Source organism: Ranitomeya variabilis, chromosome 1, assembly GCF_051348905.1.
Source record: "Ranitomeya variabilis isolate aRanVar5 chromosome 1, aRanVar5.hap1, whole genome shotgun sequence".
In the NCBI taxonomy this organism is placed as follows: Eukaryota; Metazoa; Chordata; class Amphibia; order Anura; family Dendrobatidae; genus Ranitomeya; species Ranitomeya variabilis.
Window position 1 is genome coordinate 642,048,892 of NC_135232.1, and position 17,278 is coordinate 642,066,169.

General features: G+C 47.5%; 1 protein-coding gene across 1 annotated transcript in view; it reads right to left on the bottom strand.

The window, feature by feature from the left end:
- The window catches only part of LOC143773945 (protein transport protein Sec23A), a 382,144-nt gene that overhangs the window by 321,756 nt on the left and 43,110 nt on the right, over positions 1 to 17,278 (bottom strand). The window contains exon 4 of the mRNA XM_077261251.1: positions 1,817 to 1,903. Coding sequence (XP_077117366.1) covers positions 1,817 to 1,903 — 87 coding nt within the window. The remainder of the gene's footprint in view (positions 1 to 1,816; positions 1,904 to 17,278) is intronic.

Consider the following 17,278-nt stretch of genomic DNA (forward strand, 5'->3'; position numbering starts at 1 on the left):
AGATAGGCTTTGTTCACAGCCACTTTATTACATACAATATTAGATCATCAGTTGGCGGTATCATACAAATCACTAAAAAAAAAAACTAAAGAGACCACATTTTAATTAGCATTGACGAAATAGAGTTAGGCCTTCTAAAGAAATTCTTGCTTATATATAATCAGAACACAAAAGTTGTCTTTTCGGAGCTCCCTTAAAAAGGCATAAACATACCTCCTACTCCAACCCATCTTCCACTCAGTAGATTAATGGAGGACAATAAGCCCTACGTGGTAGTCTCACTCGACTGGACACAGAGGTATAACTAGAACACTGTCTCTTTAAGAAAAGGCTTGGTATATTGTAGCAGCATAAACCAAGCTGGGAATGTAAACACGGCCCTATGGGCAAAACAAAGAAACAAAAACAAACACAGCCTGCTCACAGGCAGCAATTTCCAGGTTGAGCACACAACTTCTTGGAGTCTTCTCTCCAGGCTCCCACTGAACACTGGAAGCTCTGGCAGTCAGCCATTTAAGCCCAGACCATGTGACTGCTCTATCATTGTGATTGATCACATGATCTTGACATCACACAGGTCCTGTCAGGACTCTGCAGGTGGAGATACGGTGGACCCCCTCCCACCACCAGGTCCACTAAAACCAGCCCATAACATAACTCTCATTTAATCCTCTCAACACGTAGTGTGCTGGAGGAAACTGCTTTGGTTTCACTTCACTGACGCCATCATGCGCAGTGCCACGTAACTCCCCTCCATCACTTCACCAGTGACTCTGTCACACCTAGTTCCCATTTTTAGAGGAACAAGACAAGAATCCCTCTTTTTATTTAGATCATTTACTAAGAACATTAGACTCTTCTAAAGGCATATCTTTAGGAAGAAACGTCTTGAATACCTCAGCCTTCCCAGATAACATTCTTCTTTTTGTAGCTAACCCTAGAGAAGCAATGTCTGACATTTTGTCAACCCTTGTTCATTTTGTTCTTATATCGAGCTTTAAAAGTAACTACTCAAAATCTCAAGTTTCAGCAATTTTTAAACAAATAACAAGATATTGGAGGGAAAGGCTCTCATGTAAGTGGAGAACAGATAGTGAACCTTCACTTGCTTTCTAAAGACATATATATATATTTTTTTATTTGAAGGGTTATCCAGGAAATTTAATCATGGGCACCTTTACAGTTTTCCCTTTTAGAACGGGTTCTAAATGATTTAATTCTCACATTTTTTTAAACCCTACCTTCATTAATTAATAGATCTGATGAGTTAAGACTCAATAAATCCGTTAGAACATTCATTTGGAACAACGACAAAAGAAGTGGTATCAGTTAATTCAGATTGAAGTAGTCCAGAATCTTTGCTTATCTTAAGAATATATGATATTGCAGCCATTATGAGATACACTATGTATGGGATAGGTAACATTTCTGTCACCACTGACATACAAGTTGATAAATCTTAAACTGTCCAGTATATCCCACCAAACATTAAAGCTGACCCACTGATTTATAGCACCAGAATAGCTTGGAAAGCTTAGAGAAAACATTGTAAACTTAATCCTCACAAAATAATCCTGATCCCATTCTTGGGAAACCCAGACATTTTAAAGGGTAGACCCGCTAAAGTTCTTTAATATTAGGCACTGAGTGGATGTGATGGTGTATCTAATATGTAAGTGATTAAGTCCCCTCTTTTGGCCAGAAATTAATTTGTATACCTACAAATTAAAAGCTATTATGGCTTTGATTCCTGAGGAGTCTAATGTTAATTGTTCTTGACTTAATTAAAAAAAATACTAGTTGGGACCTTTGTTACCTGAACCACATATTCGATGCTGGAGAACTGCGGAAGGAGTTCTGCAGGTTGGTTCACTTCAGAAATGCCGGCATACGTTGGTGGAAACTGAAGAAATAAAAATTAAAAACATAACAATCAGACTATATGCAGTGACAGCATGACCCGAAATAAATTAAAAACCTCTTACTTAGTTCAAGTAAAGAGAAAAGTATGTTAAAAACTTTGCTGCTGATATTCAATAAAAAGTGAAAAAAAAAAGGTATACACTGACGAGCAACAGGGTAACACAATGTTTTGAACTTTTGACTTTCAGGCTCCATATCTTACCAACCACTACCACTTTGAACCTGAGAATACCATCATTTTACAGACAATCTTCGTGGCTCTCTCATACATAAATTTGACTTGCAACTATTTAGCATATGATTAGTTATGCACATTCTTGTCATGTCACTGCATTGTTTCTGCTTTGCTCCTGGTTGCGGAAAAAATATTTTTCTTCATGTATATTATAAGTAACAACCTGTTCTCACATTCCCCAATAGCTCAGTGCGAAAGGTCACTGGTTCAAAACGAAGAGAAGCCTTGAAGACGATTTTCCAAGAAAAGAGAAACTGCATCATCCAGCTCATCAATAGCGGTCTCTTGGCCAAGAAAATTGACAAACTACATCATGTGAGTGCCATGATAGTTGGAAGAATACGAAATGAAGTGAATATATCCATTCAAAAGCCAAGAGGTGGATGTCCAGACAAAATATCGGAATTAACAAGTCGGCTTATCACAAGGTCTATCAGTTCTGACGTGACAAACATGGTACTGGAGGTAGCTCGTTGGCTTCATAATAGTGAGATCACAGACGTCCATGCAAGCACCATGCGAAGCACGCTACACAAGTCTGGAATGGCAGCCCAAAAAAGATGAAGAATCCTCTACTTCAATATCATCATAAGAAGCGTCAGCTCAAGTTTGCAAAAAAGTATGAAACGTGGACCGTAGAAATTTGTAAACGCGTGATTTGTAGCGATGAGATGAAAGTCAATAGACTAGGCTCTGATGGATGCAAATGAGTCTGGAAGAAATAAGGGAAAAAGGGGCTAACAAATTGAGAAATTGAAGGAACTGTCAGGTTCGGTGTAGGAAGTCTGATGATATGGGGTTGTTTCACAGCCAAAGGTGTTGGATAATTGACCAGGATGGATGGTGGTGTCAATACTGAGCTATATGTGAGTGTCCTACAAGATGAGTTACTTCATATACTCTGGTACTATGGGTACAAAAGGACGACATAGTGTTCCAGCAGGACAACGACCTGAAGCATACATCGAGATTGGTGAAGAAATGGTTCAATGACAATGAAGGTGCTGGATTGGCCCTAACTATCTCCAGACATCAACCAAATTGAACACTTGTGGGTAGAGTTGACGAAAAAGCTGTATACATACCCAAGTGAGTTGACCAGTATACACCAATTTTGGAAAAGTGCAGACAAGACCTGGGATCAGATTTCGCTAGAAACATGCTTGAGTATGATCGAGAGAATGCCCAGAAGGATTCAGTCAGTGTTGAAAGCCAAAGGTGGATTTACAAAATACTAGCAAAATAATAAAAAATAAAATTTTGATTTTTAGGAGCAAAATATTAACACTGCAGTGGCATGACAAGAATCTGCATAACTAATTATATGCTAAATAGTTGCAAGTCAAATTTATGTATGAGATAGCCAAGATGATTGTCTATAAAATTATGGCAGTCTTACGTTAAAAGCAGAAGCGGATGGCGAGATATGGAGCCTGAAAGTCAAAAGTTCTAAACATTGTGACAACTAGTCAGTCAAAGGGCATGTCCACTATTCGGACAACCCCTTCTGAATCCGTCTTCCCTCAGGATAATAATAACACTAAAACTCGCCTCCGGAACCAGCAGGTAGCATTGGCTCTCCTGGGGATGGAGTGACATCCACTGGATGTAAGTGATTCGCCTGAAGGCCGGAGAGGTGAAGCCAGTGTTGACTGGCAAACAGAGGGATCGCCAGACACAACAATGCTCCCAGAGAGTGCCAAAGCCGCTGGAACAGTGGATATTTCTGCAGACTCAAGATCTCCATAGTCATGTGTACACCATTTTTCCTTTTCACAGTGCTTCTGTAGAGCCCAGCAGCAGCGGCAGAAAATAGGATCCTTCACCCAGGTCAAAGATTTGATTTTGCAGTAGTATATAAAGATGTGTTGCCACTCTTATAGCACCCAGTACCTTAAATCCATTTCACAGTTCAAGCTGGTTTAGACACTGGATGAGCAGGAAATTCCACACCAGGGCCGGACTGGCCATAGGGCACTTCTGGCAAATGCCAGAAGGGCCGGTGCCAGTGGTGGGCCGCTCAATCCGCCGCCCCCGCCGTCGCATTCAACTATACCGGCGTATAGACGCCGGTACAGTTGAATGCAATGATGGAGGAGAGCGCGTCTACAGACGCTCCTCTCCCATCATTCCCCGCTCTGCCTCTGACACTGCGGGTGCGCGATGATGTCATATCATCGCGCACCTGCTGTGTCCCGGGCAGACTGCAGCTGCTGAGACAGGAGCAGGAACCAGGAAGCAACGCTGGGCACGAGGAGAGGTGAGGAGTTTTTTTTTTTTCTGGACTGTGGGGCCATTCTCGGAGGAGGTGAGGGGAGGAAGAGAAGAGATGTGGGCTGTATATAGTTCTCTGTGGGCTGTGCTCTGTGCTGTATATAGTTCTCTGTGGGCTGTGCTCTGTGCTGTATACTGCTGTGGGCTGTATATAGTTCTCTGTGGGCTGTGCTCTGTGCTGTATACTGCTGTGGGCTGTATATAGTTCTCTGTGGGCTGTGCTCTGTGCTGTATACTGCTGTGGGCTGTATATAGTTCTCTGTGGGCTGTGCTCTGTGCTGTATACTACTGTGTGCTATATATAGTTCTCTGTGGGCTGTATATAGTTCTCTGTGGGCTGTGCTCTGTGCTGTATACTACTGTGGGCTGTATATAGTTCTCTGTGGGCTGTGCTCTGTGCTGTATACCACTGTGGGCTGTATATAGTTCTCTGTGGGCTGTGCTCTGTGCTGTATACTACTGTGGGCTGTATATAGCTCTCTGTGGGCTGTGCTCTGTGCTGTATACTACTGTGGGCTGTATATAGTTCTCTGTGGGCTGTGCTCTGTGCTGTATACTGCTGTGGGCTGTATATAGTTCTCTGTGGGCTGTGCTCTGTGCTGTATACTGCTGTGGGCTGTATATAGTTCTCTGTGGGCTGTGCTCTGTGCTGTATACTGCTGTGGGCTGTATATAGTTCTCTGTGGGCTGTGCTCTGTGCTGTATACTGCTGTGGGCTGTATATAGCTCTCTGTGGGCTGTGCTCTGTGCTGTATACTGCTGTGGGCTGTATATAGCTCTCTGTGGGCTGTGCTCTGTGCTGTATACTGCTGTGGGCTGTATATAGTTCTCTGTGGGCTGTGCTCTGTGCTGTATACTGCTGTGGGCTGTATATAGTTCTCTGTGGGCTGTGCTCTGTGCTGTATACTGCTGTGGGCTGTATATAGTTCTCTGTGGGCTGTGCTCTGTGCTGTATACTGCTGTGGGCTGTATATAGCTCTCTGTGGGCTGTGCTCTGTGCTGTATACTGCTGTGGGCTGTATATAGCTCTCTGTGGGCTGTGCTCTGTGCTGTATACTGCTGTGGGCTGTATATAGTTCTCTGTGGGCTGTGCTCTGTGCTGTATACTGCTGTGGGCTGTATATAGCTCTCTGTGGGCTGTGCTCTGTGCTGTATACTGCTGTGGGCTGTATATAGCTCTCTGTGGGCTGTGCTCTGTGCTGTATACTGCTGTGGGCTATATATAGTTCTCTGTGGGCTGTGCTCTGTGCTGTATACTACTGTGGGCTGTATATAGTTCTCTGTGGGCTGTGCTCTGTGCTGTATACTGCTGTGGGCTGTATATAGTTCTCTGTGGGCTGTGCTCTGTGCTGTATACTACTGTGGGCTGTATATAGCTCTCTGTGGGCTGTGCTCTGTGCTGTATACTACTGTGTGCTCTGTGCTATATATAGTACTCTGTGGGCTGTGCTCTGTGCTGTATACTACCGTGGGCTGTGTGCTATATATAGTACTCTGTGGGCTGTGCTCTGTGCTGTATACTACTGTGTGCTCTGTGCTATATATAGTTCTCTGTGGGCTGTGCTCTGTGCTGTATACTGCTGTGGGCTGTATATAGCTCTCTGTGGGCTGTGCTCTGTGCTGTATACTACTGTGGGCTGTATATAGTTCTCTGTGGGCTGTGCTCTGTGCTGTATACTACTGTGTGCTCTGTGCTATATATAGTTCTCTGTGGGCTGTGCTCTGTGCTGTATACTACTGTGGGCTGTATATAGTTCTCTGTGGGCTGTGCTCTGTGCTGTATACTGCTGTGGGCTGTATATAGTTCTCTGTGGGCTGTGCTCTGTGCTGTATACTACTGTGTGCTCTGTGCTATATATAGTTCTCTGTGGGCTGTGCTCTGTGCTGTATACTACTGTGGGCTGTATATAGTTCTCTGTGGGCTGTGCTCTGTGCTGTATACTGCTGTGGGCTGTATATAGTTCTCTGTGGGCTGTGCTCTGTGCTGTATACTACTGTGTGCTCTGTGCTATATATAGTTCTCTGTGGGCTGTGCTCTGTGCTGTATACTGCTGTGGGCTGTATATAGTTCTCTGTGGGCTGTGCTCTGCTGTATACTGCTGTGGGCTGTATATAGTTCTCTGTGGGCTGTGCTCTGTGCTGTATACTACTGTGGGCTGTATATAGCTCTCTGTGGGCTGTGCTCTGTGCTGTATACTACTGTGGGCTGTATATAGTTATCTGTGGGCTGTGCTCTGTGCTGTATGCTACTGTGGGCTGTATATAGTTCTCTGTGGGCTGTGCTCTGTGCTGTATATAGTTCTCTGTGGGCTGTGCTCTGTGCTGTATACTACTGTGGGCTGTATATAGTTATCTGTGGGCTGTGCTCTGTGCTGTATGCTACTGTGGGCTGTATATAGTTCTCTGTGGGCTGTGCTCTGTGCTGTATATAGTTCTCTGTGGGCTGTGCTCTGCTGTATACTACTGTGGGCTGTATATAGTTATCTGTGGGCTGTGCTCTGTGCTGTATGCTACTGTGGGCTGTATATAGTTCTCTGTGGGCTGTGCTCTGTGCTGTATATAGTTCTCTGTGGGCTGTGCTCTGTGCTGTATACTACTGTGGGCTGTATATAGTTATCTGTGGGCTGTGCTCTGTGCTGTATGCTACTGTGGGCTGTATATAGTTCTCTGTGGGCTGTGCTCTGTGCTGTATATAGTTCTCTGTGGGCTGTGCTCTGTGCTGTATACTACTGTGGGCTGTATATAGTTCTCTGTGGGCTGTGCTCTGTGCTGTATACTACTGTGTGCTGTATATAGTTCTCTGTGGGCTGTGCTGTATATAGTACTCTGTGGGCTGTGCTGTATATAGTACTCTGTGGGCTGTGCTGTATATAGTACTCTGTGGGCTGTGCTGTATATAGTACTCTGTGGGCTGTGCTGTATATAGTACTCTGTGGGCTGTGCTGTGTATAGTACTCTGTGGGCTGTGCTGTATATAGTACTCTGTGGGCTGTGCTGTATATAGTACTCTGGGCTGTGCTGTATATAGTACTCTCTGGGCTGTGCTGTATATAGTACTCTCTGGGCTGTGCTTTATATAGTACTCTGGGCTGTGCTGTATATAGTACTCTGGGCTGTGCTTTATATAGTTCTCTGTGGGCTGTGCTGTATATAGTTCTCTGTGGGCTGTGCTGTATATAGTTCTCTGTGGGCTGTGCTGTATATATTACTTTGTGGGCTGTGCTGTATATATTACTTTGTGGGCTGTGCAGTATATATTACTCTGTGGGCTGTGCTGTATACTACTGTGTGGACTGTGCTGTATACTTCTACGTGGGCTGTGCTGTATACTAATGTGTGGTCTGTGCTGTATACTACTGTGTGGTCTGTGCTGAATACTGCTGTGTGGGCTGTGTTATCTACTACGCGAGCTGTGCTATAGTATGCAGGCTGTGCTGTATACTATGCGGTTTGTGCTATATAATATGCGGGCTTTGCTATATACTATGGGGAGTATATTATATTCTATGGGGGAGGCCATGTTATGTACTATGTGGCTGTGTTATATACTATTGTGGGGGTATATTATATTCTATGGGGGAGGCTGCGTTATATACTATGGAGGGCTGCATTATATTCTATGGGGGGCTACATTATATATTATGGGGAGGTGGGCTGTATTATATTCTATGGGGGTTACATACTCTGGGGTGGCTGCATTATACTCTGTGGGGTGGCTGCATTATACTCTGGGGTGGCTGCATTATACTCTGGGGTGGCTGCATTATACTATATGTGGGCTGCATTATACTGTATCGAGGACTATGGGGAATACGTTATACTATATGAAGAACTATGGGGTGCATTATACTATGGGAAGTGAATTGTACTACATGGATGACTGTGGCGGTGCATTATACTATATGGAGCACTATGAGGATTGTATTATGCTATATGGAGGACTATGAGGATTGTATTATGCTATATGGAGGACTATGAGGAGTGTATTATACTATGTGGAGGACTGAGCAGTGTATTTTAATATATGGAGGACTATAGGGAGTGTATTATACTATATGGAGGACTATGGAGCACATTATAATATATGGAGGACTATGGGGTGTATTTTACTAAACAAGTAAAATGCTGCATATTCGGATTGTTTTTGCTGGAACAAAAAGCCTTGTTGTCAGCAGCACATTGCCAGTGTAAACTGTAGATGTGCTGCTGAAAACATGATACTGTATGGTGATCTATTAGTGATCGTTCTGTCTCATCATTATTCCTCAGCTGGTGGAAAGAGGCCGGGAAACAAGCGTTGAACAACTTCAGTATTGTCGATCAAACTCGTTTAGCGGCCTGAACTCAGCGCACGTAAATACAACAGAAAGGCTTCTGTGTGATGTGCAATATGTTAGCATTTGGGGACCCAGTTTAAACTTTGCCTAGGGCCCCACTTTGCCTAAAACCGGCCCTGCCTACAAGTGTACAAAGATATTATACAGTCACCATGTGACAAGTGGGCCTGTGTAACTTCAAATGCCAGGGCTGAATTTTAGTCCCAGTCCGGCCCTGTTCCACACAATCACTGTTTTTACAGTACTATATTCCTGTGACACAGACATCATTGACTATAAATTCAGTTAAAGCAATTTTGTAAAAAAGCAATTTTGTGAAAAAAATTTGGATGTTAGGGGGTGGGGTTGATTTACCATGTTCACTATACAGTAAAACTGACCTGGAAATAAGACTTTCCAGGTCAGTACGATTACACAGATACCAAACATGTATAGTTTATTTTTTTTTTTTAAGGGGTGAAAAAAAAATCAAGCATTCGAAAGAAAAAAAAAAAAAAATTTGCTTGTGTCGCCATTTTCCAGGAACTGTAACGTTTTCAATTTTCGGGATAAGGAGCTATCTGATGGCTTATATTTTACGCGGAATTGATGTTTTTACTGATACGATACAAACTTTTGATCACCCCTTATAGCATTTTATTGCAGCCAAAAAAACATAATTCTGGAATTTCAATATCTTTTCTCACTACGCCGTTTACTGATTAGACTAATTTAATTTATATTTTGATAGATCGGCATTTTAAGGAAGCAGTGATACCAAATATGTGAGATTTTATTTTTTTTATTTTATTTTTAATGGGGCAAAAGCAAGATGATTTGAACTTGTGTTTTTATTTTTTTTGATAAATGAAAAAAAATGCTTTTCCTTATACTGTATTTAATAGTCCCCTTGGTGCCCTGTGATCACGTCACGAGCGCACCGAAGTGTGCATGGAATGATGCTGCCCCTCTGTCGATGCGTGTTAAATGCTGCTATCAGTGGTGACATCAACATTTAACAAGTTAACAGTCGCGGGCGGAGGTTCACTCCACCAGTGGCTGTTATAGGCACATGATGGCTGATTACATCAGCCATCATCTGCCAGGAAATATGCAGGCTCGGCTTGTGAGCCCGCATCAAAGGTAGGGACACGGCATATGACGTACATGTACTTAAAATGTTGTGAAAGAGTTAAGCTAAAGGTGCCGGAGTTCTGGCTTAACTTGCTTTCATGATTTGCAACAGATGATGATTTGCAACAGATACATATGTATTTTAGACGTGTTCTGCTCCATGTCCAACAAAAGGGCAAGGCTGTTGTAAAAAGAGGTGCGGTTTGTCTGAAAAACAGAATGGACAAGATTCTCAAACTGTGAGCCCAAAAATTTCTGACCAGAAGTAAGCCAACTAATACAGTCATGGCCAAAAGTATTGACACCCCATGCAATTCTGTCAGATAATACTCAGTTTCTTCCTGAAAATGATTGCAAACACAAATTCTTTGGTATTATTATCTTCATTTAATTTGTCTTAAATGAAAAAACACAAAAGAGAATGAAGCAAAAAGCAAAACATTCATCATTTCACACAAAACTCCAAAAATGGGCCACACAAAAGTATTGGCACCCTCAGCCTAATACTTGGTTGCACAACTGGAGCGCCCCCACACCGCCGCAGGGCCGAGGGGTACCCGGAGCCGGGCCTCTGGGTCTCAGTCCTGGGGTTGTCACGGTGGCTAGACCCGGTCCGTGGCCCTGTCTGTCAGTGGGGGACGTCCGGTGCAATAAGTGGTGGTGTAGCGGTGCAGTTGTGGGGTGCAGGTCGCGGTAAATAACGAGGACACCAGGTTGCAGTCTCTTTACCTCTTTACTGAAGGTTTTGGAGACCTCAGTCCAGAGTGCTGTTAACTGGGTTGTTAGAGACCGGCCGGTCCAAAGGCACATCAGGAGTTCTCTTTACAGGTGGGAATCAGTGTCTACCTTCTAGCGCTGGATGTTGTAGTTCTTCCCTGCTGAGCTCCCGGGATAGTCCTCACAACTGTTTCTGTCTGTCTCTACTGTTCGTTCTCTCCGTCCTCCAGATGATATGGTAGGACGCACCCGTATGACGGGGTAGGCCTGGAGTTCTTCCGGGACCCTAGAGTCGCCCCTCTCCCACAGCTGCCTCCATTGTCTGCTTAGGTGTTAAGTGAGACAGCCAACCTGTAATTAGCTGTCCGGCCGTGGTTTGCAGTGTACTTAAAGTCTCTTACTTGCTCGGCGTTCCGGCCACCGACTGCTTTGCGCCTCAGAAGGATGTTGCTTCGTTCTCACAGCATGACCCCCTTCTGGTCTCAATTCCTCTTTACTGTATTCCCGTTAGGCACTGGTTAGTTCTTGCTCTGAAGAGTCTGCCAGGATCCCATCCCTGACAGGTCCTCTCACTAGCTCTTCCCAGCTACTTCTCCGTCTTCCTGTCCAACCCCCAGTTTTACCATAGTAAAACGGTTGGCAGGGCTTCATCAGGTAAGGCTTGTTGAGGTAGTGGAGCCAGATGATCTGGTACCACCATTGCTTCTGGCGGGTCCGGCTGTTGAAACATTACGACAGGTACCACAACGGCTTGGTTTATCTGAGTCCAGGACTGGGGAAAGTCACCAAGGACAGTATGGAACATTTTCTCCTTTTCCACCGGCGGGGAGATTTCTGGGGCCGTGCCCCTCTCTTTCAACTTATCGGGGCAGACCTTAAGGTGATCCCTGGATACCGCTGTCGAGGTCTCCCCTCTGTCCTTGCTGATGAGACAGACCTTAGTGTTGTCGAAGTCGGATGGCAAGATGGTATACGGTTCCGCTTCCCATTGGTCATCGAGCTTGTGTAACCTCCTCTTTCGTTTAAGCACTTGCTCACCAGGTGACAGGGGAATCGCAGGAGCGTGTTGATTGTAGTCCCTTTCTTGTTTCTGCCTAGCCTGGGCGAGACTTCTCTCTACACACTCCTGTACTTCGCGGTATCTTCGCTGCCTTTCTGTATCCCAATCTGCCTCCGGCGAGGTATCTTCGGGTACTAGGACCCCCATGTCCAGATCAACGGGTAACCGACTAGACCTTCCTCGCATCAGGTACGCTGGAGTACAGTTGGTGGAACTTACTGGGATGTGGTTGTACATATCCACCAGGTCAGGCAACTTTGTCGGCCACAGGTTCCGTTCCTCCACAGGCAAGGTCTTCAATAAATCGATTACTACCTGGTTCATCTTCTCGCACATCCCGTTGGTTTGAGGGTGGTACGGGGTGGTTCTGATCTTCTTACACCCGTACAGCTGGCAGAATTCTTGGAACACTTCCGCTTCGAATGCAGGCCCCTGATCGGTCAGTACTTTCTCTGGGTAGCCATGGGGCCTACAAAAGTGCTGCTGGAAGGCCCTGGCGGCAGTCCTAGCCGTTAGATCCTTGACAGGCACAACCACCAAAAACCTGGAGTAGTGGTCCACGATGGTAAGGGCATAGATATAGCCCGACCGGCTAGGTGTCAGCTTAACATGATCCAGCGCGACCAATTCGAGCGGCCGTTTGGTGATGATAGGCCGCAGGGGAGCCCGTTGACTGTCACGGTCCTTCCTGCGCAGACTACATGGACCACACTCCCGACACCACTTCTCAATGGTTCTCTTCATGCCAATCCAATAGAACCTCCCTCGGAGCAGCATCTCTAGCTTCCTCCATCCGAAGTGTCCGGCTCCATCATGGTAGGCTCCCAGAACCATGGGCGCATCTCGCCTTGGCACCACTATCTGCCACACCAATTCATGAGTACGTGGGTCGATGCTCCTCCTGCACAACTTGCCATCATGGATAAACAGTTTGCTTCTCCCCTTCCACAGCTGTTGGGTTTCTTGTGGATCATCTGGGCTAGGGTGCAACCCAGCCTGCATCAAGAGCTCCTTCACCTGACGGACCGCGGGGTCACTATCCTGGGTTTCTGCCCATCCGTGGTGGGGCAGGGGATTGAGCGTGGCATCCGGTTGGTTCTTGTGCCTATTCTTCACCTGATGAGAGTTTTGGGTGGCTTTGGGGTGATGGAATGCAGGCAGCTCCACCTCTTCAAGTGCCTCCGGGTCTTCTCCCACTTCTGGTAAATTGGGCATTCGGGACAGAGCATCGGCATTGGCATTCTGGTGTCCTGCCCGATATTTGATGGTGAAATCATAGTTGGACAGCCGGGCCATCCACCGCTGTTCCAAAGCCCCGAGTTTGGCAGTACCCAGATGCGTTAGCGGATTGTTGTCCGTAAAGACGGTGAATTTCGCGGAGGCCAGGTAGTGCTTAAACCTCTCTGTCACTGCCCAGACAAGGGCAAGGAATTCCAGTTTGAAGGAACTGTAGTTGTCAGGGTTCCTTTCCGTGGGACGGAGTTTCCTGCTGGCGTAAGCGATCACTCTTTCCTTGCCTTTCTGGACTTGAGACAGCACGGCTCCTAGTCCCACATTACTGGCATCTGTGTACAGCACAAACGGTTGGTCGTATTCGGGGTAAGCCAGTACCTCTTCTCCCGTCAGTGCCGACTTCAAACAGGTGAAGGATTCCTCCAGCTCTTCGTTCCAATCAAAGGGGGTGTTCCTCCCCTTGGTCTTCTTTGGTTGGCCCACCAACAGGTTTTGCAAGGGTGCGGCCTTCTTGGTGAAGTCCTTAATGAACCTCCGGTAATAGCCTACCAGCCCGAGGAACTGCCGGACTTCGTGGAGGTCACTGGGCTTTGGCCAGTCCTTAATCACTGTGACCTTGTCGGGGTCTGGGGCCACTCCTTCAGCGCTCACCACATGGCCCAGGTACTGCACTTTAGGTTTCAGCAGATGACACTTGGACGGTTTCACCTTTAAGCCAAAGTTGGATAGGGCTTCAAACACCTCGGCCAGGTGCTTCAGGTGGTCTTCGTAGGTCTTAGAGAAGACAATGACATCATCCAAATATAGCAGCACGGTTTCAAAGTTCAGGTGTCCCAGGCAGCACTCCATCATCCTCTGGAACGTTCCGGGAGCATTGCACAATCCGAAGGGCATGTAGTTGAACTCACAGAGACCCATTGGCGTCGTGAAGGCCGTCTTCTCTTTGTCCGCCTCCGCTACAGGAACCTGCCAGTACCCACTGGTGAGATCTAAGGTAGAGAAGTAGTTAGCAGATTTTAAGGCAGCCAGAGACTCCTCTATCCTAGGCAGTGGGTATGCGTCCTTATGTGTAATGCGATTCAACTGCCTGTAATCAACACACATCCTCATTGTACCATCTTTCTTTTTAACAAGGACTAACGGAGCTGCCCAGGGGCTACAGCTGTCTCTCACCACCCCAGCCTCCTTCATTTCCCGCAACATGTCCTTGGCACACTGGTAATGAGCTGGGGGTACAGGGCGATATCTCTCTTTTATGGGTCGGTGATCTCCCGTGGAGATGTGATGTTGGATCCCTTTCACCTGCCCAAAATCTGAGGGGTGTTTGCTGAATATCTGCTCGTACTCGTGTACCACCCTGTAGGCCCCCTGTTTTTGATGGGATGGGGTAGAGTCAGTGCCCACATGCAATTCCCGACACCAGTCCTTCGAGGGCTCTGCAGAACCTTTGTTCTCCGCCAAGTTTGACGGGACCAAGGGTTCAGGTGTCTGTATCACATTATTATTGACAGTGAACAATTTGGCGAGCGTGGTATACTTGGTGAGGTGAACCTCTTCCTCCCCACAATTGAGGACACGTACGGGCACTCTCCCCTGACGGACGTCGACCACCCCCCGGGCTGTCAGAACAGTAGGCCTATTGTCTGAATATACGGGTTCTACCAAGGCCTGGTAGTCCTTACCCCTGAGGCCTATGGCTGCTCGACACCATATTAACATTTCACTCTTGGGGGGTATCGCGATGGGGTTTGAATCACTCACAGTGACACGACCAATCTCACCACCAGTCAGCTCTACCTGCTGTCTCTGCATCAGAGCTCTGATTTCCTTCTGCAGGGCACGTTGCTCACTGTGGCCAGCGGTTTCTGCCACCTGTTGCAACAAAACAATCACTTCTGCAAGACAATTTTCTATAACATTAGTACCAAGAGTCATCATGGGATTACATTCTCGACGATCAATATCAACAATCACAATCCCTTGGGCTTTCAATTCCACCCGCCCCACTTTGATGGTGACCTCCTTATACCCCACTTGTGGCAACGGCTGACCATTACTGGCGATTATGGTGAAATCATCGTCAGGGCCACGAGTAATATCAGCGTCCTCCCAATACCGTTTGTAGAGCACGTAAGGTATAGTCGTCACCTGAGAACCGGTGTCCAGCAAAGCATTCAAGGGGATTCCATCAATCACTACAGGGAGAACTGGTCGTCCTCCAATATACTTGGTTCTCCAATGCTGCGGGCCTGACCGTCCTACTTCTGGGGGTTGGCCCTTTGCCCCAGGGGTTGCTCGTTTAAAGGACAGTACCTTGCAAGATGGCCCACCTGGTGACATCGGCGGCAGATGGGTCGTCCGTCCTGATGGAAACGATCGCTGTCCCGGCCTCTGGTCGGTGGGGTCCTCTTCTGTCGCGTCCAGGGAACATCCTCTGGTCCGGAGGCTAGCTGGATCTTTTTCTTGGGGGCCTCCTGTAGGGACTGCACCGTCCGGGCTAGGGCAGCAGCGTTCTTGGTCAGCTCCTGCATCTGAAGACGGAGTCCTGCAGGGGAGTCGTCCTCGAAGCTCTGGGCGTCGGCCTCCGCGGCAACTGGGGTATCCGATGCCACCTCCTGGTGGTATGTGAGAGCGGGGCGCCTGGGTGGTATTGCGCGGCTGGGCTGTCGCTCCTGCAATGCCTGGATAGCTTTATCTTTGAACTGCGCAAAAGTCAAGTCTGGATTTTGCATGGCCAGGAAGTGCAATTGGCCCCGCTGGTGACTGCACAGGAGCCCCTCAATGAACCGCTCCTTCAGAAGTTTATCCTCATCCTGCATGCTGCCGGGGTCACTCTGCTTAATGGCCCGCATCGCCTCCTGGAGATTAAGGGCATAGTCCCGTAAGCTATCCTGGGGTCTCTGTTTGCATCTATAGAAAGTCAGTTTAATTTCCGTAGCAGTGCGAGTATCAAAGGTGGCTTTAAGCTTGGCAAAAATCTGTTGTGCAGTTCCTTTATCCTCAGCGGGCCAGGATTTCAATTCTCTCAGAGCCGCCCCAAAGAGTTGGCCGGTTATCATATGAACTTTCTGGGGCTCTGTCAGGGGATAGAACTCGAGCAGGCTGCAGAGCCCTTCCTTAAAGTCAGTGAATGTATGCGACTCCCCAGAGTATCGTGGGAGCCAGGCCGCTCCGGGCAGGTACGGCATAGAAAAGGGCATTATGGCTTTTGTGTTAGCGGCAGTGTCCGGCTGGCTGAGGGGAAAAGCGGGTTCTGCGGCAACCGGTGGTGGTATTAGGGCCGCGGCTTCGCCCGCTGCGTGGACCGGAGCTGCCCCTACGTCCGCGGCTGCGACCGCCACCTCCTCTCCTCCCGACTCAGACATAGCTGTCCCTTCCTCCCACTAACCTGCTGGAGGTCGGAGTTCCTCTTCCGGGATTGGCGCCTTACCGCGCTTTCCGTTCCGCGCTTCTTTTGGCTGGTTCCGCCCGCGTAGCTAGGGTTCCTCCCTCCGTGCGCGGCAATGGCGAATTTTGGCGGTAAATGGCACAGCACACAGTCTTTTCAATAAAGTACAGTCCAAGCACAATAAATCACAGTTCCAAGGCACACATGACCTGATTCTTCAGGCTTAAGTAAATCCTGTTCGTGACGCCAAGTTGGAGCGCCCCCACACCGCCGCAGGGCCGAGGGGTACCCGGAGCCGGGCCTCTGGGTCTCAGTCCTGGGGTTGTCACGGTGGCTAGACCCGGTCCGTGGCCCTGTCTGTCAGTGGGGGACGTCCGGTGCAATAAGTGGTGGTGTAGCGGTGCAGTTGTGGGGTGCAGGTCGCGGTAAATAACGAGGACACCAGGTTGCAGTCTCTTTACCTCTTTACTGAAGGTTTTGGAGACCTCAGTCCAGAGTGCTGTTAACTGGGTTGTTAGAGACCGGCCGGTCCAAAGGCACTTCAGGAGTTCTCTTTACAGGTGGGAATCAGTGTCTACCTTCTAGCGCTGGATGTTGTAGTTCTTCCCTGCTGAGCTCCCGGGATAGTCCTCACAACTGTTTCTGTCTGTCTCTACTGTTCGTTCTCTCCGTCCTCCAGATGATATGGTAGGACGCACCCGTATGACGGGGTAGGCCTGGAGTTCTTCCGGGACCCTAGAGTCGCCCCTCTCCCACAGCTGCCTCCGTTGTCTGCTTAGGTGTTAAGTGAGACAGCCAACCTGTAATTAGCTGTCCGGCCGTGGTTTGCAGTGTACTTAAAGTCTCTTACTTGCTCGGCGTTCCGGCCACCGACTGCTTTGCGCCTCAGAAGGATGTTGCTTCGTTCTCACAGCATGACCCCCTTCTGGTCTCAATTCCTCTTTACTGTATTCCCGTTAGGCACTGGTTAGTTCTTGCTCTGAGGAGTCTGCCAGGAT